At 45.0% G+C, this 24,094-nt stretch overlaps 2 protein-coding genes across 3 annotated transcripts; one reads left to right on the top strand and one right to left on the bottom strand.

The window, feature by feature from the left end:
* Positions 1–2,256: 2,256 nt before the first annotated feature.
* On the top strand, positions 2,257–13,301 carry man2b1 (mannosidase, alpha, class 2B, member 1). The gene is made up of 23 exons (XM_084002588.1): positions 2,257–2,407; positions 3,224–3,326; positions 3,820–3,993; positions 4,313–4,506; positions 4,847–4,979; positions 5,221–5,366; positions 5,628–5,827; positions 5,918–6,038; positions 6,557–6,635; positions 6,727–6,836; positions 6,930–7,037; positions 7,139–7,255; positions 7,518–7,700; positions 7,920–8,017; positions 8,094–8,214; positions 9,209–9,327; positions 10,119–10,220; positions 10,302–10,389; positions 10,939–11,019; positions 11,127–11,351; positions 11,499–11,648; positions 11,749–11,851; positions 12,763–13,301. Exons 1-23 carry the CDS (start codon positions 2,294–2,296, stop codon positions 12,870–12,872), a joined length of 2,979 nt encoding a protein of 992 aa, XP_083858714.1. The 5' UTR covers positions 2,257–2,293; the 3' UTR covers positions 12,873–13,301.
* Positions 13,302–13,607: 306 nt separating this feature from the next.
* On the bottom strand, positions 13,608–23,644 carry trmt1 (tRNA methyltransferase 1). Of its 2 annotated transcripts, none has more exons than XM_084002613.1 (15): positions 23,007–23,644; positions 22,098–22,460; positions 21,588–21,792; positions 17,807–17,994; positions 17,040–17,268; positions 16,812–16,960; positions 15,990–16,073; positions 15,774–15,843; positions 15,410–15,544; positions 15,240–15,325; positions 14,884–14,992; positions 14,710–14,786; positions 14,511–14,630; positions 14,214–14,319; positions 13,608–13,836 (listed from the first exon to the last, which is right to left on the bottom strand). In XM_084002613.1, exons 2-15 carry the CDS (start codon positions 22,445–22,447, stop codon positions 13,762–13,764), a joined length of 1,983 nt encoding a protein of 660 aa, XP_083858739.1. In that variant the 5' UTR covers positions 22,448–22,460; positions 23,007–23,644; the 3' UTR covers positions 13,608–13,761. The 2 variants fall into 2 exon arrangements, with proteins under 2 accessions (XP_083858739.1, XP_083858740.1); XM_084002614.1 differs by lacking the exon at positions 23,007–23,644 and adding an exon at positions 22,762–22,996.
* Positions 23,645–24,094: the final 450 nt, after the last annotated feature.

The following is a 24,094-nucleotide window of genomic DNA, read 5'->3' as shown; positions in this document are numbered from 1 at the left end:
TAGTAGCTATGACAACCTGATACCCACAGAAGTAGATTATTACCATGTGACCTCAGCTCCACATTTAGACCAATCAGAGGCCAAATTGTAGCAGCAGCTTCTTAGAATATCAGATATTCTCACCTCGGACTTTGAATCCAAACCTCCAAAATGTGGAACTATTCCTTTAATATCCTTTAAACATCACAGGTTTAATCTTTCTGTTAATACGATTGATTTTCTTCCCCCGATGAATATCGTATATCTGTGTCTCCATATAACTAATATTCACTCACAATATACGATCAAATATTTCAAAGTAATGTTTTCACGAGGCGTGCGTGCATACAATCATATCCATGGTTACCTCCACTATGCTAATGCTAATTGCTAACATTTGACTACGCAAACCTGGTGATAATTTGGTGAATTATTATTATTATCTCAAATCCAAGAGACGTCACAAGAGAGACTCGCTGGTTGAAACACGATGTCAAAGTGTGATCTTGAGTGACCTTGAGTGACCTTAGTGGCTTTTCCCGGATTATGAGTTGCTTTTCTTTGCCTCATTGATGTTTTGAACGGTGCTAATCCAGTTTGTGAAGACTTGACCAATCACTGTGCGCCGCCTTTAAACCCGAGATCAGCTGTTCTTATTCCAAAGACCCGACAACAGGAAGCTTATCATTAACGTCATCCAGAGGCGATGTACATCCTGCGAGCAGGAGAGGAGGCGGGACATAACGTTGGGAGGAATTTGATTTGACGGTTGGAAAAGATGAGCTCACCATCATCTCTGGTTCCAATTCATTGATGGATGTCATTATTTTATTGGTTGGTACAAGCTGACGTCAGCATGTCATATTTTGTTTCCAGGAAGAAAAAAAAAGATTGGATTTTGCTATAAAATTAAAAACAATATTTTTGTTTCATCTATTGTAAAATAGGTGCTAACTGTGACCAGCTCATCTTTAAAAGAAATAATAAACCAAAAATGTTGATGCACTAAATCAGTAACACGTCAGTAAACCTAAAAGTCTATCGATGCTACATAAAACCTCACAAGCAACCTTATTTTTTGGGATTTTGGATTTTTGTTTGTTTTTTTTGTTTAATGCCATGAAGTGCTTTATTCCACCAGCTGCTGCTCTGTGGCGTTTCCTCTCGTAGCATATTGTTTCCTCACTGTGCTTCACTTCCTAAATGTGACTGTAAATATGTTGTGATTGCAATAAACAGTTCCATGGAGGTCTGAGGCTGCTTAATATTGTGACCTGCAGACGTGAAAATAGCAGGATTTATTATTATTATTATTATTATTATTATTATTATTATTATATAAGATTTTTACCACAAATACATAATTTCCACTTCATTATGCACCAAGTTGAGCGTAAATCCAGGGATTGTATTCATGTTTGTTAAGTTCCTCATACAGTTTTTACAATAATTTTATTATTTTCCTTCAGATAAAAAGCCTTAATTTGCATCCAAAAACAGGATTTCTCTTCCATTTTCCTCATGAGTGTTTATATTATATTAAATATAAAGCATATGCTTTATTTTACATTTTGCCAAAAACCTTTTTTAACACATTTTATTTGTGCCCATGACTTTCACATGTAAGACTTGGGCACCGTCACGTCCATTGACATTCAAATAAATGATAAAAACAACTCATTTGTTTGTATCAAACATAATACTGATTCCTAGTTCTCATATCTGAAGATTCTCGGATGTTTTGTACAGTCCATAAAGCAAAATGATATTTTGTCACATTAGTTTTACTGTTAATTTGCTAATAATAACAATAACACATCAGGATGATCATATATATATATATATATATATATATATATATATATATATATATATATATATATATATATATATATATATATATATATATATATATATATATATATATATCACTTTACATACAGTGGGATAAAATGAGGAAAGAATCATTAAAAAATAAAGATAAGATAAAAGATTTGAATAAAAATAACTGCTTGGTATTTTACTTGGAACAAATATTCATTAAATAATTCATTAAGAATTAGTCATTCCTTATATATTTACAAAAATGTAATGTCACATAAAAAAGGATTTTCGTTTTGGGGACGCAGTGATTCATCTTGCTGGATAGACACTCTTTGGCTCCAGCCCGGATATGACGTTTATTATATTTTTTCTCTTCAGCGGTGCCTTCAAGTCTCAACTGAGGGGAAAAAACTACCACGGAGGTCTCATCACGTGATCCCAGCTAACATAAACACAAGTCATATGACTCGCGCCTGGATTGTTTTTCAACATGGTGGCCGGGTCGCAGCAGCAGCGGGTCGCCGCGCTCCTCTTCACCCTGACCGGGGTTTTAAGTCTCCCTCTGGGCCAGGACACGGACCCGACGCCCACCTGCGGATATGAGGTCAGTCGTTGTCACTTTTCCCGCCGTTTTTATGCGCGTAGTCGAGTTGTTTTAACGGCTAATGGCCGTTAGTTTCCCGCTGCTTTCACTTTCACTCGCCTGCCTTTTCGTCTGAAGTGAGATTAATCTCAGAAGGAGGACGTGTTTCTCTTGTTGTTTACTTGTTTACTTGTCGGACGATAGTGTCGTGTGCAGACAACAACCTCCGAAGCTGAAGTTCCTTAAAGCTGTCATTCTCTCTGCTGGCCACCAGGGGGCGACTCCTCTCTGGTTGTATAGAAGTCTATGAGAAAATGGTCCTACTTCTCTCTGCTGGCCACCAGGGGGCGACTCCTCTCTGGTTGTATAGAAGTCTATGAGAAAATGGTCCTACTTCTCTCTGCTGACCACCAGGGGGCGACTCCTCTCTGGTTGTATAGAAGTCTATGAGAAAATGGTCCTACTTCTCTCTGCTGGCCACCAGGGGGCGACTCCTCTCTGGTTGTATAGAAGTCTATGAGAAAATGGTCCTACTTCTCTCTTGATGTATTATCTCAGTAAACATTGTAAACATGAGTTTATGGTCTCAATCTCTAGTTTCAAGTCTTCTTCAATCCAGCATGATGTTCATTTAGTACATTATGGTTGGGGTTTAGGGGGCGGGGCTACCTACTGGATCTGGATCCATCTGGATTCTGGTGCCAAAATATCGAACTTGAGGCTAAAAAAAAGTGAAACCATGACAACTTCCACTTCTTACAGTCGATGTTGGTGTGTTAGTCCAGAGCTGTAGATTTGTCCTCATAGTGTGTGAGTGTGTGTGTGTGTGTGTTACAGTCATGTCACGCCACCAAACCCAACATGCTGAACGTCCACCTGGTACCACACACACACGATGACGTTGGCTGGCTCAAGACTGTTGACCAGTACTATTATGGAGGTTAGTCACACACACACACACACAAAACCGGAAATTTCTTGTACCCTGAAAACTGGGGACAGAGCCAACTTCTGGGTCACTAGCATCTTCACAAACACAGATACTAAATATATTACTATGCTGTAATTAACATTTCTTCTATTGCCAAAAAATAAATAATATTAATCATTTAAAATTCTAAAAAATACAATTTAATTTGATCCATGTCAACGATGTGTCTCCTCGTTGGGACAAACACGGCAATAATCGTTTCAGCATCACATGTCTTTTATAGTGTTCTTATGACTGACCTGGGATCAGTTTATATGGTGATGTGTGTGTTTGAACTTTCATACACTTCCATGTGATTTTTTATTTTTAAAGTTTAAGAAAATTCTAAATAAACGTCAGATTTTGCAGCTTGTTTGGTGTGTGTGTGTGTGTGTGTGTGTGTGTGTGTGTGTGTGTGTGTGTGTGTGTGTGTGTGTGTGTGTGTGTGTGTGTGTGTGTCTAGACCGTAACAACATCCAGCATGCGGGGGTCCAGTACATCCTGGACTCGGTGGTGGATCAGCTGCTGAAGGACTCTGAGCGGCGGTTCATCTACGTGGAGACGGCGTTCTTCTCCCGCTGGTGGAAGCAGCAGAGCGCCGCCATGCAGCGGACGGTCACACAGCTGGTGAACGAAGGTATGTGAACCCAAAACCCGCACATGTATGTGAATATAGGTAGGTATATATAATTATTAGAATTTATTGTAATTATTTTTTTAATAATTACATTTTTATTTAATGTTTCATTTTTATTATGTTGTGCTGTATAGTTTTTATTATTATTATCATTATTGGTTTTATTATTATTTTTTATTATTTTATTTTTAATTTATTTATTTTAAAAAGAAAATTATGTATATATCTTGTGCTGTATAATGTACTCCAATTTAGATTCCAATAAAAATTTGAATACAAAAAAACCCCTCACCAACGTCTCCTCGCTTCCCGCCATCAGGACGTCTGGAGTTCGTGAACGGCGGCTGGTGCATGAGTGACGAGGCCACCACCCACTACAGCGCCGTCATCGACCAGATGACCGAGGGCCTCCGGTTCCTCAACGACACATTCGGGCACTGCGGTCGACCCCGAGTCGCCTGGCACATCGACCCCTTCGGCCACGCCCGAGAACACGCCTCCATGTTTGCTCAGGTAGATTGAGCAAATTCTAATAAAAAACAATACTAAAATAATAAATACAATTAAATAAAAATACAGCAAGCTTTCAAAAAAATATTTTTATAAACAAAATTAATAAGCAGCATAAATAAATATTAAATCTATTAAAAATAGGAGTGAAATAGATCCAACTCCTTCTTCACAACTTAAGCAATTAAAAACATAAGTTAACGTTGTGTTTTTATGCTAAGCTAAGCTAATTGGCTTCAAAACCAGTGGGTGACATCACCATGACAATGTCCTGTGGGTATGTTGTGGGTTCCGTGACTTCCTGCTCTGCCATTGAGCTGCTTCCTGTGTGTGGTTCTTCCAGATGGGCTACGACGGGTTCTTCTTCGGCCGTCTGGACTACCAGGACCGGACTCGCCGGATGGTGACGAGGGAGCAGGAGCTCCTGTGGAGGGCCTCCGAGAGCCTCACGCCCCCCATGGCAGACCTCTTCACCGGTGACTAAACTCATTACATTGTCAGGTCCTGTGGTCCGTTCTATAGTTCATTAAGAGTCACCCTGAACTCATTAAAATGTGGTGGTCTAAAGGTCAAAGGTCATTGTGACCTCACAAAACACGTTTTTGGCCATAACTTATATGCTAATTGTGACAATTTCACATAATGACTCATGGATGACGTGGATCTTCAAGGTTAATTTGGCCGAGTTGACCTTTTGACCTTGGCCCCGTCTGACAGGGATCCTCCCCAACGGGTACAACCCCCCCGAGGGCTTCTGCTGGGACCAGTCCTGTGATGATCCACCGATCAGAGACGACCCGGACCTGGAGGACTACAATGTGGACGACGTGGTGAAACGTTTCCTCACTGTCGCCAACAGTCAGGTTCAACACGCAAACACACACACAAACACACACACACACACGGAAACACACACACCATTTTAAGAGTTTTAAGCATATTTTGAAGATTATCAGGTTAATCGTGAGATGAAATGTTAAATATCGTCCCACTAACGATGACTAATGTCTAGCTCATTATAATAAAGATGTAGAAATGTTAATTATTTAATTGTAAGCGACATTCATTAACAACCCAAAGCCAGGAATGAAAACTAATCCAAACATGTGTGTTGTCGCCGCCAGGCCGCCGTCTACAAGACCAACCACATCATCATGACCATGGGCTCGGACTTCCAGTACGAGAACGCCAACCTGTGGTACAAGAACCTGGACAAGCTGATCCGCTACGTCAACGCCCGGCAGGCGGACGGGGGCGGAGTCAACCTGCTGTACTCAACGCCGTCCTGCTACCTGCAGGAGCTGCACCGAGCCAACCTCAGCTGGTAGCGGCATGCCTTTTAAAACCGAGTTACCATGGCGACGGCAGGGAGTAGTCATCTCCAATGTTTTCTAACGCAACTTTTTTGACGCAGGGCGCTGAAGGAAGACGATTTCTTCCCATACGCAGACGACGCTCACGATTTCTGGACCGGATACTTCACCAGCCGACCGGCGCTCAAACGCTACGAGAGGATCAGCAACGCAAACCTGCAGGTAAACAACTACAATTACCCTAGAGGTGCATTCTCTCTGCCGGCCACCAGGGGGCCACTCCTCTCTGATTTTATAGAAGTCTGAGAAGATTATGACTGAAATGTTCAGGTAGAAAACGTTCAGGTAGAAAACATTCAGGTAGAAAAGTTAAGGTCGAGAACGTCCGTGTAGAAAATGTTCAGGTAGAGGACGTTCAGGTAGAGGACGTTTAGGTACAAAAACGTTCAGGTAGAGAACGTTCAGGTACAAAAACGTTCAGGTAGAGAACGTTCAGGTAGAGAACGTTCAGGTAGAGAATGTTCAGGTAAAGAACATTCAGGTAGAAAATGTTCAGGTAGAGAACGTTCAGGTAGAAAATGTTCAGGTAAAGAACATTCAGGTAGAGAACGTTCAGGTAAAGAACGTTCAGGTAATGAACATTCAGGTAGAAAATGTTCAGGTAAAGAACATTCAGGTAGAAAATGTTCAGGTAGAGAACATTCAGGTAGAACACTGGTAACTGTGTTGTTGCTCTACAGACCTGTAACCAGCTGGAGGTCCTCGGCGGTCCGGCCTCCAGGACCGGACCCTTCGGTCGGGGCGAGAGCCAGACCCTGAGTGAGGTTTTTATTTATTTGTATTACTTGTGTTGTGTAAAACGTCCCCAACGCTCTCTGGCTGACCTTCTCATCTGTGATGTCATCGTCAGAGAAGGCCATGGCGGTGGCTCAGCACCACGACGCGGTGTCGGGCACCGAGAAGCAGCACGTCGCCAACGACTACGCCAGGAGGCTCGCCAATGGCTGGCAGCGCTGTCAGGTATCGTTTGTACTGCTTTCATTTTTTTATATGATGGTGAGAATGTGAGATGCCGACTGACCTTTGACCTCTGACCTTTGTTCTGTCCGTCAGGTTCTGGTCAGCAACAGTCTGGCGGCTCTGAGTGGATCCTCAGCCGAGCGGATCTACTGCGACAACCTTAACATCAGTGTGTGTCCTCTCACCGAGTCCAGCAGCAAGGTGACACACACACACACACACATCAGACATGTGAACGTATGAATCAGTATTGTTATTGATCTCTCTCTCTCTCTCTCTCTCTCTCTCTCTCTCTCTCTCAGTTCTCGGTGAACGTGTACAACCCTCTCGCTCGCCCCGTCAGATGGTCGGTCAGACTGCCGGTGAACGGCTCGTCGTACGCCGTGTCGGACGCCGCCGGCAAACCTGTAGCCTGTCAGGTAAGTGTGTTTTTTAGGGAAATATAGAATTTTTATTATTAATTATTAAGTAGAAAAATAAATAAAAACCATTCATATCACCTGTTCTTAAACTATTTAGATCTGATTCAGAAAATGCATCACCATTTTTATAATTACCTCTGATTTTTATTTATAATTGTTACAAACTACTTTCCAACTAAGAAATCATCATCATCATCTGACCACCAATGTTGACAAATTTTATTTAGCTGCAAGCGCAAAATCAGTTGTCAATGTCCAGGTGGTTCCTGTGTCGGCGGCCACGCGGGCGGTTCGGCGGAACCGAGGCTTCGCCGCCAACGAGCTGGTGTTCCAGGTTCAGGCTCCTCCTCTGGGCTTCTCCACATACTCCGTGTCCCGGCTGCAGGACGTGCCTCCGCCGGCCTCCACCCGGCACGGCACTCCCCCCACCATCCAGAACCAGGTCTCACCACCACACTAGTACCACCACAATACCGCAACAATATTAGAATTTAAAGCTTCACTTTGCATTTCCTGGAACACATGATGTGTTCAAGGACTGTCAGAAATGTGAAAATCCAACGATAATTTTGAGTTTTCTAAAGAAAGAAAGAAAGAAAATCTTCTGTGATGGAAGATTTGTAAAAATCTCTCTTTAAAACAAAAAACCTTTGTTCTTCAGTTTCTGCGGGTGACCTTTGACCCCGACACCGGCCTCCTGAGCAGTCTTAGCAACCTGGAGACCAAACAGACCATTAAGCTGACGCAGAACTTCTACTGGTACACAAAACACACTTTGAGCCAATGATCTGAGTTGTCATGTGACTTATTTCCTGTTTTAATATGCACCTTCCAGGTACAACGCCAGCGACGGCAACAACTCGAAGAGCAACCAACCTTCAGGAGCGTACATCTTCAGACCCAACTCCTCTACGCCGTTCCTCGTCAGCGCCATGGCCAAGACGGAAACCGTTCAGGTAGAGAGCGTTCAGCTAGAGAGCGTTCAGGTAGAGAACGTTCAGGTAGAGAGCGTTCAGCTAGAGAGCGTTCAGGTAGAAAACGTTCAGGTAGAGAGCGTTCAGGTAGAAAACATTCAGGTAGAGAGCGTTCAGGTAGAGAGCGTTCAGGTAGAAAACATTCAGGTAGAGAGCGTTCAGGTAGAAAACATTCAGGTAGAGAGCGTTCAGGTAGAAAACATTCAGGTAGAGAGCGTTCAGGTAAAGAGCGTTCAGCTAAAGAGCGTTCAGCTAGAGAGCGTTCAGGTAGAGAGCGTTCAGGTAGAGAGCGTTCAGGTAGAAAACATTCAGGTAGAGAGCGTTCAGGTAGAGAGCGTTCAGGTAGAAAACATTCAGGTAGAGAGCGTTCAGGTAGAAAACATTCAGGTAGAGAGCGTTCAGGTAAAGAGCGTTCAGCTAGAGAGCGTTCAGCTAAAGAGTGTTCAGCTAGAGAGCGTTCAGGTAGAGAGCGTTCAGGTAAAGAGCGTTCAGCTAGAGAGCGTTCAGGTAGAGAGCGTTCAGGTAGAGAGCGTTCAGGTAGAGAGCGTTCAGGTAGAGAGCGTTCAGCTAGAGAGCGTTCAGGTAGAGAGCGTTCAGGTAGAAAACGTTCAGGTAGAGAGCGTTCAGGTAGAAAACGTTCAGGTAGAGAGCGTTCAGGTAGAAAACGTTCAGGTAGAGAGCGTTCAGCTAGAGAGCGTTCAGCTAAAGAGCGTTCAGCTAGAGAGCGTTCAGGTAGAGAGCGTTCAGGTAAAGAGCGTTCAGCTAGAGAGCGTTCAGGTAGAGAGCGTTCAGGTAGAAAACGTTCAGGTAGAGAGCGTTCAGGTAGAAAACGTTCAGGTAGAGAGCGTTCAGCTAGAGAGCGTTCAGCTAGAGAACGTTCAGGTAGAAAACGTTCAGGTAGAGAACGTTCAGGTAGAAAACGTTCAGGTAGAAAACATCCAACGACGGTTAATCTGACTTTCTATCTGTCGTCCAGACCGCCGTGCTGCAGGAGGTGAGACAGTGGTTTTCTCCCTGGGTGTCTCAGGTGGTCCGTCTCTATGCCGACAGCAGAGCTCTTGAGCTGGAGTGGACCGTCGGACCAGTGCCCATCCAGTAAGTGTGTTAGACAGATGTATGAGGTTAAAGTCATCTTAGTAGCTAACTAGCATTGGTTGCGCGGTAGTGACCTGTCAATCAGCAGGTAAGCCCCGCCCCCTAAAGCATCCCCTTCTTTCTGGTCTGTTGGACTCTAAATGGACCATAATGTACTAAATGAAGACTTGAAACTAGAGATTGAGACCATAAACTCATGTTTACAATGTTTACTGAGATAATACACCAAGAGAGAAGTAGGACCATTTTCTCATATACTTCTATACAATCAGAGAGGAGTCGCCCCCTGGTGGAAAATAAAAGAGAGTATACAAATATTTAAAAAGAAAATAGAATAAAACTGCTTTGCATAGACGACGTAAATCAGAAAACGTGTATTTTTCGGACAGGACTTTTTAAATATCTAGATGGTTCATCTAGTTCATCTGAGGTTTATCAGCAAACATCACATGTCCCACAAAGGAACCTTGAGGAATACCACAACTTCACCGCATCCAAACCGGCCAAAGTATACGTATTTCAAGAGGACCGTCATTTTCTCATAGACTTCTATACAATCGGAGAGGAGTCGCTCCCTGGTGGCCAGCAGGGAGAATGCAGCTTTAAATTAATTTCTTGCTCGAGTTGAAATATTAAACAGATATTTTTTCTTAGGAGTCCAACATCGGTCTACCGCTGGACTTACTCTGATTCTCTAAACTCCACATAGATTAAAAACCTAAAAACCTGACTTTCAAGCTATATTTTTGGGTTTTGTGGCTAAACTTCACGTCTCTGTCTTCTCCGGTTAGCGACGACCTTGGGAAGGAGGTCATCACTCGTCTGGACAGCAGCATCAAAACCTCCCAGTATTTCTACACCGACTCCAACGGCCGAGAGGTGCTGCAGAGGAAGTAAGCTTCTTAAAAATACATCGTAACTAACTTCACACTAATGAGGACTACTAACGAGCGTGTTGTGGTTTTGTGTTGAAGGAAAGATTTCCGGCCCACTTGGAACCTCGTGCAGTCAGAGCCAATCGCTGGAAACTATTACCCCGTCAACTCCCGCGCTTTCATCAAGGTGAGCAGCATGTTCTTCTTTGACCCGTTGACCAGAGTACCGATATCACTACTTAATAATAATATATATATTTTTTTTTTCATCAAATATTCTTTTTATTCTATTTATTATTGGTTTTCCTTGATTAATTAACTATTTTAAATGTTAAAAGTAATGTAAAAATAAAAAAAGCTTATTTGGAAAAACTAAAGTTAAAAATAATAATAATAATAAAAAGCTTGTTTGAAAGAGAATAGCACCGCTCCACGTTAAAGTCAGTCCACCTTAAGTGTGAGCTGGAGCAGCCAGATTTGTAGCTAAATTCGTAGCTTACCTACTTCACTTTAACTATCAAGGCACTTAGCTTGCACCTAGTTGTAGCATTTACTCATAGAGAAACAAACTCTACCCACAATGCACTGCTGCAGCGTTACTGCTGACTCCATCCTAACGATGATGATGTGTTTGTTCATCAGGTTGTTGTTGCAGCGTATTAGGCTTCGTGGTATCTTCTATCATCATCACTTTGTTCTTTTTGCTCATCTTCCTCTCTTTTCCCTGCGTTTCCAGGACGACGAGGATCAGCTGACCGTAGTGACAGATCGCTCTCAGGGAGGAGGCAGCATCCACAACGGCTCTCTGGAGATCATGGTGAGACCTCGCCACCGTTCAGGTCTGCCGATCCTCTTTAACCGGACCCACCTAAACCCAGTCTTGCCCTCTTGAACCCACCCCTCTCAACCCCCCTCCCCCCTCAGCTCCACCGCCGGCTGCTGTACGATGACGTCCGCGGTGTGGCTGAACCCCTCAACGAGACCTCTGCCGTGTTCCCGGAGGGTCTAGTGGTCCGAGGCCGCCTCCTGCTCTCCCTGGAGCGCCCGGCCAGCGCGGCCGATGCACACCGCCCCCTGGCCCAGGAGACGGTACTGCAGCCGCTGCTGACCTTCACCGACGGAGACCTGCACCCGAACACCCGACTGGAGGTGAGCTCTGATAAACTGGCCTGGGAGCTGCAATAGAGAGGCTAAACTAAACACAGAAGCAGCAGAAGTGCATTGTGGGTCCTCGTTATGCAGCCGAGTGTTGTGATTGGCCCGTGTGACCGGAGTTACTTCCTCTCTATTCTACAGTTCTCGGGCCTGCAGGCTGTGCTGCCCCCTGCTGTCCACCTGCTCACATTGACCCAGTGGGACCAGGACTCGGTGCTGCTGAGACTCGAGCACCAGTTCCAGGTCCGGGAGAGCAAAGTGAACTCACAGCCTGTCACCGTCAACCTGCAGGTCAGCGACGCACCTCAATGATCCTGTTTATTTCAACGTATCGTTACAGTAGGATAAAAATAAATAAATGTTTCTATTCCACTGTTTTCTGTCTGTGTAGAAGCTGTTTTCCTCTCTGGAGGTTCTGGGCGTGTCTGAGATGAACCTGTCGGCCAATCAGTGGAAAGAAGAGATGACGCGTTTTGATTGGACGGCACAGACGGGTAATAAAACGTTAAAAATTAGAGTAAAAATGTTAAAAAGCTCAGCTGGTGGCGGCCTACGTGTTTCTAGATAAATACGTTATTCAGGGAGTCAGCAGGCTGGAGAAACTGAAAATATGGTTCTTCGTGAGTATTGTGTCTTATTTACTCAAAATATAAAGTTGGCTAAAAATGCCACCTTTATATTTTGAGTAAATAATTTACGCTGCAGTTATGTGTCGGCATGCTTCACCCACAAAATTACTTTAAATCAATAATTTAAAAAAATAAATAAAAAAGCTTGTCACTTAAAGGAGAATAACGCCAGTCCACCTTAAAAGTCAGCCCACCTTCAGAGTTCTTGAAGAATGTGTTTTTCTCATGTTTCCGCTTTTTCTCTCCTTCAACCCGGTCAAAGCTGATCGTTGCCCATTAGATCCTGGTTTTCTGAAATGTTACATTAAAATATATAAATGAGTCGTTATCTCCTGGTAACTTAACTTTCGAAGAAATCTACTGACATAAAGTAGTAAAATATAAACAGCTAAATGTGTATTTAGGATGTTTTCTTTCTACTCGTTAGAACAAAAACACGTTATGGAAGATAAATCTATGACGGCGTCTCAGGGCCAGAAAAAAAAACGAAGCTGAGAGAGGGGGGGCAATATTCTGAGAAAAAATGTCTCAAATGTATGAGTTTATTACGATGCTAACAACCAGCATCTAACGCCTCGTTAAGGTCCTTAGGATGATGATGTTGATGCTTATTGTTGGTTTTATTTATATGAGGACAAACTGTCATCTTATGGGTGTTTATTGATCGAGGTGGTTGGGCTAACATGCTAGCGGTACTGAACTTGCTATTCAAATAATTCCAGGAAGTTCGGTGTGTTTTTAGTTCACGTTTACACGCCGAGTCTGGTTTTTTACAGAAGAGAAGTGGAAGAAGCTGAAGAAGGAGCAGCGAGACCCGTCGGTGTGGGAGTTCAGCTTGAGGCCGATGGAGATCCGGACCTTCCTGCTCAGGGTCCGACGCAGATAGCCAATCACACGCCTCCATGCTCCTGGAAGCCTCTCGCCTGTGTTTGATTCGATCAGGCGAAGACAGATAGAAAATCTCTGGACTCTTAAGAAACGATTACAAAGAATGACAATCAATCCAATCAAGTCTGGGATTCCAGAAACATGATCACGATACAAAAACAACATGGCTGTGATTTTGTGATTTGCCTTCAAGCAAAGAAAACAAACCCGGCTGTCCAATCAGAAAAAGCTGCCTTTTTGTACCGAACACAACAATAGTAAACCTCTAAATAACACGAATCCTTAAAGACCTTCTCTTCTACAACACAAAGTGCTGACTCATACTGACTGGTGCATTAAGTGTAACCTTTTTATATCTGCTAAATCTGTATATAGTTGATTTTATACCGATCATAAAGCAGCTGACAATAAAGTTTTATCATTCTTACTTTGTGTCAAATCTGCGTGTTAAAGTCACAGCTATGTGAACATGGCGACGCCCCTTTTCCCCCAAACACGCCTTTAAAGTTACGTTGTTTTTTTTAAAGCCATCCGTCATCAGGACACGGATATTTTTATTCTGAAAACAGCTTTCAGAACCTTTTTTAAAACTGCATTTTTCTGCTGTCATTTTCAAGTGAAATCAAACATCGATGGATCCGTCACGACCCGAAGTATCCCAGGATGCATTGCACGGCGGTGATGATTGAAATTTTGATCAACACAGTGGTGAATAAATAAACTCCTGGAATCATTTCAATTCAGCCTGAGGATTTTATTGGATTCAAATAACAAAAGAACCTTAAAACAAAAAACCAAACTGACGGACAGGTTTCTGCTTATCAACAGATTTAAGGATTTTGTCCGTAAACTAAAATATTATTAACAAAAAAACAAAAAGACAGAAGTCACTCCGTTGGCTGTTGGTTCGTCGGCTCCAGGTTGTGAGAGTAGCTGCATCGCTCTCCGTGTGTGCAGGTTCCCTGGAAGGAGACAGACACCACGGTGAGGTGAGACAGGTGAGGTGAGACAGCTTCTCTGGCACGAAACCAAAACTGTGAGTGACGACTAAACCACTGTGTTGAATTAGTATTTAAGTAACATAACGTTACTTTAGAGAGGCTAAGCCCCGCCCCTTCCTGTTGATCCCACCATGGGACTTTTTTTAACAATAGACTATTTTTTTGTCCTATAAAAGTTTAATTATCAGAAGATTTTACACCTAAAAGTTTGGTCAACTCCTAAAACAATGATTTGATCATAGTTTTACTATGGTTTTGAAGCCTCGAGTTGTGCCCATATTGGAGTGTGGAGGAGCGACGGGTGGATCTGTAACTGTAAAGCTGTGATCTGAACTGACCAGTCTGAACCTCTTGCAGGGGAAGTTCTTGGCGTCTGTGATCTGGTTCTTCCTCTTGTTCTGGCACTTCCTCCTCTTGTCCTGCAGGTCGGTGGCAATGCCGCCTCTGGAGGAGAGAGGGTCAGAGGTCAAAGGTCAGAGAGGTGGACGGACGAGTGAGGTCCAAAAGGTAACGACTAAACTCAGCGTGACATTTAAAATGTGATTTATTGGTTCATGATTTTTAATGACTTTCATGTGTGTGGCTGTTTTAGTGTGTAGGATGTGTTAGTGTGTGTGTAAGGTTGTGTTAGTTACCCGGCTTTGGCTCGGGCTTTGGGACCCCAGAAGGCCTGTGGATTCTCCTGGAACCGGGTCAGGTGGCGCTTACGGGACTGCGGGTTGGCGTCCTCCCTCACGGTGAAACAGGCTTCTGAGCTGCACACACACACACACACGCTTGTCACAATCCAAGATGGCGGTGTCGAAACTGTAGTCCACAATGTGATGAACTGACCTGGGCTCAGTGGAGAGGATCTTGAAGGCGGGGCTAGTCTCTGTCAACTTCTCCCGCTTCACAGGATTGGCCTTCTCCTGAGACAGACGACCAATCAGAACATGTGAACATGGCTGCAGTAAAGACCAGACCGTAAGGGGTTCTGGGGGGTCTGAGTTAGAAGAGTAGGGTTACCCAGCATCGCATGATGTCCCAGAGGACTGCGGGAGGAGCGTCCGTCTTGATGGCATTCTTACAGGCGTGAGAGAGGGAGACCCTGTGACCCGCATGGAGGAGGGCAGACCTGCAGACAGACAGAGAGACAGACAATTTGGTTCAGGGTAGGAACATTAAAACAGCAGATTAGCTTATAATGTGAGGATCTTAAGATCACTTCAAGCTCGTCAACTTGACCAACTTCTTCTCAAACGCTCTCATTTGCATAATTCAACCGTTTGGGAATCATCCATCCTGCTGTCATGTGACATGTGTTTATTATTCTGTGTGATGAACGTGTGCGTGACGGCGAGCCGGTTTCCTGGCGTTTTCACCTGAACTGCAGCAGCGGCGGCGTGTTGCAGTGGAGGGTGCTGCTCAGACCGTCCACGGTGCAGTAGAGGGGGACGTCCTCCAGCTCCTGGAACCAGGACCAACTCCAGCAGGTCAGTGATGCAACAACCACACACGTATGACATCACAGACACACACATACGATGAATACCTCGGTCACCATGCTGAGCATCCCCTCGATGCGTTTGGACGTCCCGAACCGGGTCGGGTTCCCCGACACGGCAGACAGAACCTTCTGGACAAAGGCCACGTCGTGGATCGGCTCCGCCCAGATGGGACCGCCCAGCTGCAGACAGGAAGGAGGGCAGAGGAATGAAGTCATGTGACCGCAAGATGAGCAATTTGGAGGAGCGAGAATTTTTTTTTTTTACCAAAACCGACATCCCAACTTTAAACTATCAGTTTTATAAGGCAACAAGAAGAAGACTGAGTCTCTCAGTGTGTGTGTGTGTGTGCGTGTGTGTGCGAGTGCGTGTGTGTGTGTGTGTGTGTGCGAGTGCGTGCTGGAGTCTCACCTGATGTCTCTGACCACAGTGTTCACACTCGGGTCCTACCGGGGGTCCCGTGGCAGCAGAATACTTAACACTGAAATCACAACGAGATTCATGTTGAAAGAGAGAGAGAGAGAGAGAGAGAGAGAGAGAGAGAGAGAGAGAGAGAGAGAGAGAGAGAGAGAGAGAGAGAGAGAGAGAGAGAGAGAGAGAGAGAGAGACAGACAGACATGTCCTTACTGTTTCCCGTTGCTCGTTCTCCTCCCCATCCTCTGCAGGTGGAACGACCCACAGCCGACACAGTTGTACACCAGAGCCTGTTTACTGAACACAAGACCAGAGACCACGTTTCTACAGGAGCATGAAGGTATCCTGATATATCACACCTGTCAATCAGCAGGTAAGCCCCGCCCCCTAAAGCATCCCCTGCTTTCTGGTCTGGTGGACTCTAAATGGACCATAATGTACTAAATGAACATCATGCTGGATTGAAGAAGACTTGAAACTAGAGATTGAGACCATAAACTCATGTTTACAATGTTTACTGAGATAATACATCAAGAGAGAAGTAGGACCATTTTCTCATAGACTTCTATACAACCAGAGAGGAGTCGCCCCCTGGTGGCCAGCAGAGAGAAGTAGGACCATTTTCTCATAGACTTCTATACAACCAGAGAGGAGTCGCCCCCTGGTGGCCAGCAGAGAGAAGTAGGACCATTTTCTCATAGACTTCTATACAACCAGAGAGGAGTCGCCCCCTGGTGGCCAGCAGAGAGAAGTAGGACCATTTTCTCATAGACTTCTATACAACCAGAGAGGAGTCGCCCCCTGGTGGCCAGCAGAGAGAAGTAGGACCATTTTCTCATAGACTTCTATACAACCAGAGAGGAGTCGCCCCCTGGTGGCCAGCAGAGAGAAGTAGGACCATTTTCTCATAGACTTCTATACAACCAGAGAGGAGTCGCCCCCTGGTGGCCAGCAGAGAGAAGTAGGACCATTTTCTCATAGACTTCTATACAACCACAGAGGAGTCGCCCCCTGGTGGCCAGCAGAGAGTGATACCTGGCTGAGTTCTTGACTTTGGCCTGTCCCGTGAAGACGCGTATGAAGACTCGGATGTAGAAGTCGACGCTGACGGAGAGCAGAGGCTGGATGTAGCGCTGGTGCACCGCCGCCCGCTGGTCCAGACTGTGGAGGATGATCCGGAGAGCCTACACACACACACACACACACTATGATGCGTCTGCGTTTTTCTCCATGTGCCTGTCTGTGTGCCTGTCTGTGTCTCACCATCTCGTGGCAGTACTTGGCTTTGATGGACACCGAGCCGTATTTGCTGTAGCAGGTCTCGCCGCTGTTTCCCGCCATCACCGCCATGTCGGTGCACGTCACACACAGCAGGCCTCCCTCCCCGACGGCCTGCACCGCCGCGTCCACGAAGGAGGCGGGGCTTCCATAGGGATCTAGGTCTATGACATCATAGCGCTCCTTTTTACTCCGCTTCTCGTACATCAGCATGCTAGATGATATAACAGAGAAAAGAAGATCTCCATATTTGAGGGACTGAAATGAAATGCTTGAAAAGTGCTTGAATTTTACTTTGGAAAAGGTGGAGGAACCCTGGGATTAGTTGGGAGGAGACAGAGCAGAAACGAGTGAGGAAGATGAAGTGAAGAAGAAGAGAGGCGTGAAGACGAGGCAGAATGTGCCGAGTCATGCTTAGGAGTGCTTAGGAAAAAAGCTGTCAAAATAGCAAACGATCCCTCTCATCCACTTAATAGGGAGTTTGAACTTCTTCCCTCTGGTAGACGTTACAAAGTGCCGAGGGCAAATCGTAATTTTTTTTTAAAATCCTTTATTCCTAATGCAATTGGGGCACTGAACACCATGCCCCATTGATGCGTTGTAATTTAACTGCCACTGCTGTCCTGCTTTTTGCCCTGAAGATGTCTGTGTGTAAGTGTTGTTGTTGTTGTCCTGCTTGTTGTTTTTATGAGACCAAAAACAAATTTCCACACCGTGGACAATAAATGAAACTAACTAACTAACTAACTTACCTGGCGTCCCTGCAGCTGGCCTGCAGCAGGTGGCCGACGCCGTTGTATTGGGCGTTCCTGGCGATCAGCGCCGCCGCCTTGGCGGAGAAGTCGTTGGCGGTGACGCACTGCAGGCCGGGGACTTCCAGGGCGAAGCGCACCGAGCGCAAGCCGGACGCCGCTAGGCCCTCGAGCACCCGGAGACCACGCTGAAACGGACAGGTAAAAAAATCTGTTTTTAGACCATTAAGGTGTTGTAAAAACCAAAACAACAAGCTGAAAGACGCTAAAGGAGAACTGTAGAGTCGGCAGGGTTCCTCCACCTTCTCCAAAGTAAAAATTAAGTACTTTTCAAGCACTTCAAGGTGCATTTCCATGCTTTTCCAGCCCCTTCCAGCTGTGGTAAACTCCATATTTGTACCAATCCAATGGTCAGTATTCAGTCTACTTATGATGTCACTTGTTCATCACATTAAATGAGATGTTATTGTCCTCTAAACAACCAACATGATGTTTGGAGACAGCTTTTTACAGAAGGACCACAAATGAAAGGAAAACTAATTCCACTAACAGATCCACAGAAATATAATCACCAACTATTTTCATCATCTGTTCATCATCAAAAGTCATTTTTCATAAAGAAATGTCAGAAAATGCTGTTTTCAGTCCCTCAAATATGGAGATCTTCTTTTCTCTGTTCTATCATAGATGTCATCACATACAACACACATTTCAAGACCTTTAGTCTAAATGCAAGCACTTTTCAAACCTTGAAAACACCACACTAAAATTCAAGTTTTAAGTTTTCCAGCATCCTGCATGTTAAACCTCATCACTGTAAACAACAGAATCAAACTCCGGTCTTCACTGACATGTAATGACATTATTTCAACATAATGAAATCCTTCAAAGTTTAAAGCTGATCTAATTACCTCCGTCTGCCACTTGGGCGCCGCCGAGTGTGAAATTAACATAAGTCATTTAATGGAAGCTCTTATCCAGAGCGGCAGCAGTGTGTTTTTATCTGGGAGAGAAAGACCCTGTGGGAATCGAACCACCGACCCGGACCGTGTTGGTGAGCAACCAACCGTGCTGCAGAGTCGCCCGCCTCAGAACATTTCAGGTTTGTCAGAGAAATACGATTTTATACTTTTACTGTCTTTTATTAGCTATAAAAACAGCTTTGATAACATCCATCGTCAGGACTGACATGTAGAGACAGACAGGTAACCAGTCTATCACAGGGAGACATGTAGAGACAGACAGGTAACCAGTCTATCACAGGCTGACATGTAGAGACAGACAGGTAACCAGTCTATCACAGGGAGACATGTAGAGACAGACAGGTAACCAGTCTATCACAGGCTGACATGTAGAGACAGACAGGTAACCAGTCTATCACAGGCTGACATGTAGAGACAGACAGGTAACCAGTCTATCACAGGGAGACATGTAGAGACAGACAGGTAACCAGTCTATCACAGGGCTGACATGTAGAGACAGACAGGTAACCAGTCTATCACAGGACTGACATGTAGAGACAGACAGGTAACCAGTCTATCACAGGGAGACATGTAGAGACAGACAGGTAACCAGTCTATCACAGGGAGACATGTAGAGACAGACAGGTAACCAGTCTATCACAGGGAGACATGTAGAGACAGACAGGTAACCAGTCTATCACAGGACTGACATGTAGAGACAGACAGGTAACCAGTCTATCACAGGGAGACATATAGAGACAGACGGGTAACCAGTCTATCACAGGGAGACACGTAGAGACAGACAGGTAACCAGTCTATCACAGGACTGACATGTAGAGACAGACAGGTAACCAGTCTATCACAGGGAGACATGTAGAGACAGACAGGTAACCAGTCTATCACAGGGAGACATGTAGAGACAGACAGGTAACCAGTCTATCACAGGGAGACATGTAGAGACAGACAGGTAACCAGTCTATCACAGGGAGACATGTAGAGACAGACAGGTAACCAGTCTATCACAGGGAGACATGTAGAGACAGACAGGTAACCAGTCTATCACAGGCTGACATGTAGAGACAGACAGGTAACCAGTCTATCACAGGGAGACATGTAGAGACAGACAGGTAACCAGTCTATCACAGGGAGACATGTAGAGACAGACAGGTAACCAGTCTATCACAGGGCCGACATGTAGAGACAGACAGGTAACCAGTCTATCACAGGCTGACATGTAGAGACAGACAGGTAACCAGTCTATCACAGGCTGACATGTAGAGACAGACAGGTAACCAGTCTATCACAGGGAGACATGTAGAGACAGACAGGTAACCAGTCTATCACAGGGAGACATGTAGAGACAGACAGGTAACCAGTCTATCACAGGGCTGACATGTAGAGACAGACAGGTAACCAGTCTATCACAGGGCCGACATGTAGAGACAGACAGGTAACCAGTCTATCACAGGACTGACATGTAGAGACAGACAGGTAACCAGTCTATCACAGGGAGACATGTAGAGACAGACAGGTAACCAGTCTATCACAGGGAGATATGTAGAGACAGACAGGTAACCAGTCTATCACAGGGAGACATGTAGAGACAGACAGGTAACCAGTCTATCACAGGGAGACATGTAGAGACAGACAGGTAACCAGTCTATCACAGGCTGACATGTAGAGACAGACAGGTAACCAGTCTATCACAGGGAGACATGTAGAGACAGACAGGTAACCAGTCTATCACAGGGAGACATGTAGAGACAGACAGGTAACCAGTCTATCACAGGGCTGACATGTAGAGACAGACAGGTAACCAGTCTATCACAGGGCCGACATGTAGAGACAGACAGGTAACCAGTCTATCACAGGACTGACATGTAGAGACAGACAGGTAACCAGTCTATCACAGGGAGACATGTAGAGACAGACAGGTAACCAGTCTATCACAGGGAGATATGTAGAGACAGACAGGTAACCAGTCTATCACAGGGAGACATGTAGAGACAGACAGGTAACCAGTCTATCACAGGGAGACATGTAGAGACAGACGGGTAACCAGTCTATCACAGGGAGACATGTAGAGACAGACAGGTAACCAGTCTATCACAGGGAGACATGTAGAAACAGACAGGTAGCCAGTCTATCACAGGGAGACATGTAGAGACAGACAGGTAACCAGTCTATCACAGGGAGACATGTAGAGACAGACAGGTAACCAGTCTATCACAGGGAGACATGTAGAGACAGACAGGTAACCAGTCTATCACAGGGAGACATGTAGAGACAGACAGGTAACCAGTCTAACACAGGGAGACATGTAGAGACAGACAGGTAACCAGTCTATCACAGGGAGACATGTAGAGACAGACAGGTAACCAGTCTATCACAGGGAGACATGTAGAGACAGACAGGTAACCAGTCTATCACAGGGCTAACATGCAAACTCCACCCAGAAGGATTGAATTCTGTTTATTTAAAGGAGAATGTTCATGTGGTATTTTAGATTTTGTTTATCTTGTGTTTATTTACACACATATATATTTATACCCCCTCTTCCACTGGGTTCATGTAAAATACTTTATAAATACAAACTTAAGTTGCTGAAATATTTGTTAAAAATGAAAAAGAAGTTCACACCTTTTTTAACATCTCAATTTTTTTTCTTAGATTTTCTTCTTTTATTTATTTTCCCATATAATGTTATCCTTATATACCTTTGATATTTGTATGGATTTTTCCTCTTAATATTCCACCCCGTCTGTGTTGTACATCATCTGCGTGTTACTAAACCGCTACGTTAGAATAAACCGCCATACCTCGCATTTCTCCCCGACCGTGGCGGTCTCCATCTCCGTGTCCGGCGGCGTCTCTGCTCCGTTTTTCTCCTCCGTCGGTGCGTCGGCGGCGTCGTTGGTCTCCTCCGACAGAGAGACCACCACCCGGTCTTTCTCTCCGGGCACCACCACCTTCACGCCGCGCTGACTCAACACTTCTCTGGCAAACTCTGTGATCACAGCACACCTGGAAGATGATATGTTTACATTTACTTTTTCCAATTTATTCACAGACTAGTCTAGAAGAAGAGGACGTTGTCATGGTAACCTTAGTGTCTGGTTTGTTACCCTTGTGATTTCTTTTGGAGCATCATGCAGGTTTATATTTTTCTGTTGTGACCTTTGTGACCTTTGTGGTGTTTGTTATCAGTGGATGTTAGAAAGGAGTTCTGGGTGAGTGGAGCTGCACCACTGGTTTGGGATCTGGACTGGAGACCAGTTCTGTTGAAGCCCCATCACATTTTCATTCTTGCTTGTGTGTTTTTTGCTTACGTCAGATCTCTGTTGAACTCCTGGACCGGGTTGTAAAACACCTCGTTGGCGCTGGGAAACAAGATTGCCGCCTTGCCCTCCCTGACCACCGTCTCCCCCGGCAACAGCCCCACCGTCTCCTCCCCCGTGTCCACGGGCGCCGCCACACTCATGGACTCAGCGGGAGCGGGGGGAGGAGGTGTGGTTGCGGGGGGAACCTCGGGGCCGGTTTTGAGGGGCTCCATGGATCTCAGTCCTCGGCTGGCGGAGGTGAACCTGCACCCAAATGTGCGTCTGGTCCCACGGGTGCAGGAAGGATGCAGGTGATAGGAGGTGAGGAGGAGGAGGGGCCGAGTCGTCCTCACCAGCATGAAGGTTCGCCAACTGGAAGGCAAACGACACATCTGGATGCTGCAAAATACTTTGGATTTATTTTTAGATTTTAAATACAGAACATGATTATAGAACGACCATAATGTTTTACATTTTAGGATAACAGTGACGTGACATTTTCCAGTCTGGGTTAGGGAGGTCTAGTTGTATTTTTAAAGGTCAAATGTGGTCTAGATGTGGATAAAACGCAGTGAATATATTATTTTTTGTGTGTTTTCATGGGTTTAAGGTGGAGCTGAGATGTTTCGATTCACAAAAACGTATAAGAGTTTTTCATAACAGGAGTTTTTACCTTTTTAGCTTCTGATTCACGTCGTCGACTAATCGATCAAATAGATTAAATTAGATGAATCCGACCTGTAGCTTGCTATCGTCGTGTCTTCCAGTATAGGGGCAACCAGTTGCCATGCCAACACAGCGACGTGAGAGTATAATTGTTGCTTAAATGAAACTTCAGCTCTTAAACACAGGAATGCAGCTCGTTAGCCTGTTAGCTCGTCTGCTAGCTCGTCGCTACGCCTCGTGCACAACGTTTACCTGTGACGCGTCGCTCCGCGCGCACGCTGCCGCCCGCGGAGAGGTTTTAAATGTAAAAAGGTCCGGTGATGTTGTGATTCAGCTCCTCGCTGCTGCTTCTCCCCACGGGTTACTTCTCACGTTAGCTCACACGGAGGCCGCCATGTTTCATTCCAGCGTCTCTCTCTACGGAAAGCCCGCAAGGTCAAAACAATGTTAGAGAGGGAAAACGCGAAGCCAGAGCCGCTTCACGTCAGGGAGCCGGTGTGATGTAAGGACAAGAGAGAGAGAGAGAGGGGGTCGATCAGCCCGCGGACTGGCCTACTTTCCCTCCGCAGTGAACATGTGAGGAGACTGGAAAACACATCAGCAGCCGCTTTCATGAATAATCTAATTTAATCTCAGCGCGCCTCAAAGTTGGTGATGCATTCTGATGAAAAAGGGCTAAACATAGCCTATGGATTAACCAGAATACACCCCCCAGGTCCATGATGTGAGGATAAAAAAAACCTGCCTTGGAGGAAATATTGTCAAGGCATGTCGAGCAGCTCAGGCTGGATGTGGGAATCGTGAAGTCAATTTAGGTTCTTCGTGACACGATGCGCTTTAAGGACAACATTATGAATATATGTGTTGCACACAGCACGAAGAAAACGGGTGAAAACGCTTATTTGACATTCATTTAGGGTTTAACTGTACATTGGAAAACCATACTAAGGGCTGGCTCAGGCGTGCCTTTGACCAGCCCTTAGTGAGGCTGATACAGATGAAAACCCTTATTTGATATTAATTTAGGGATTGACCGCAGTAGTTGGCAGGTGCACATTGGAAAACCATACTTAGGGCTGGCTCAGGCGTGCCTTTGACCAGCCCTTAGTGAGGCTGATACAGATGAAAACCCTTATTTGATATTAATTTAGGGATTGACCGCAGTAGTTGGCAGGTGCACATTGGAAAACCATACTAAGGGCTGGCTCAGGCGTGCCTCTGACCAGCCCTTAGTGAGGCTGATACAGACCTAAACTGGTGGAGGACTTCCTCAGATACACTGAGCTCCTCATCTCCATCCATCTGGATCATTCATGTCCTGTTAATGTAGTCACTAAACT

The sequence above is a fragment of the Eutrigla gurnardus genome (assembly GCF_963514095.1).
Source record: "Eutrigla gurnardus genome assembly, chromosome: 3".
In the NCBI taxonomy this organism is placed as follows: domain Eukaryota; kingdom Metazoa; phylum Chordata; class Actinopteri; order Perciformes; family Triglidae; genus Eutrigla; species Eutrigla gurnardus.
Note: the sequence above shows the minus strand (reverse complement) of the source record. Positions and strands in the feature narration are given on the sequence as shown.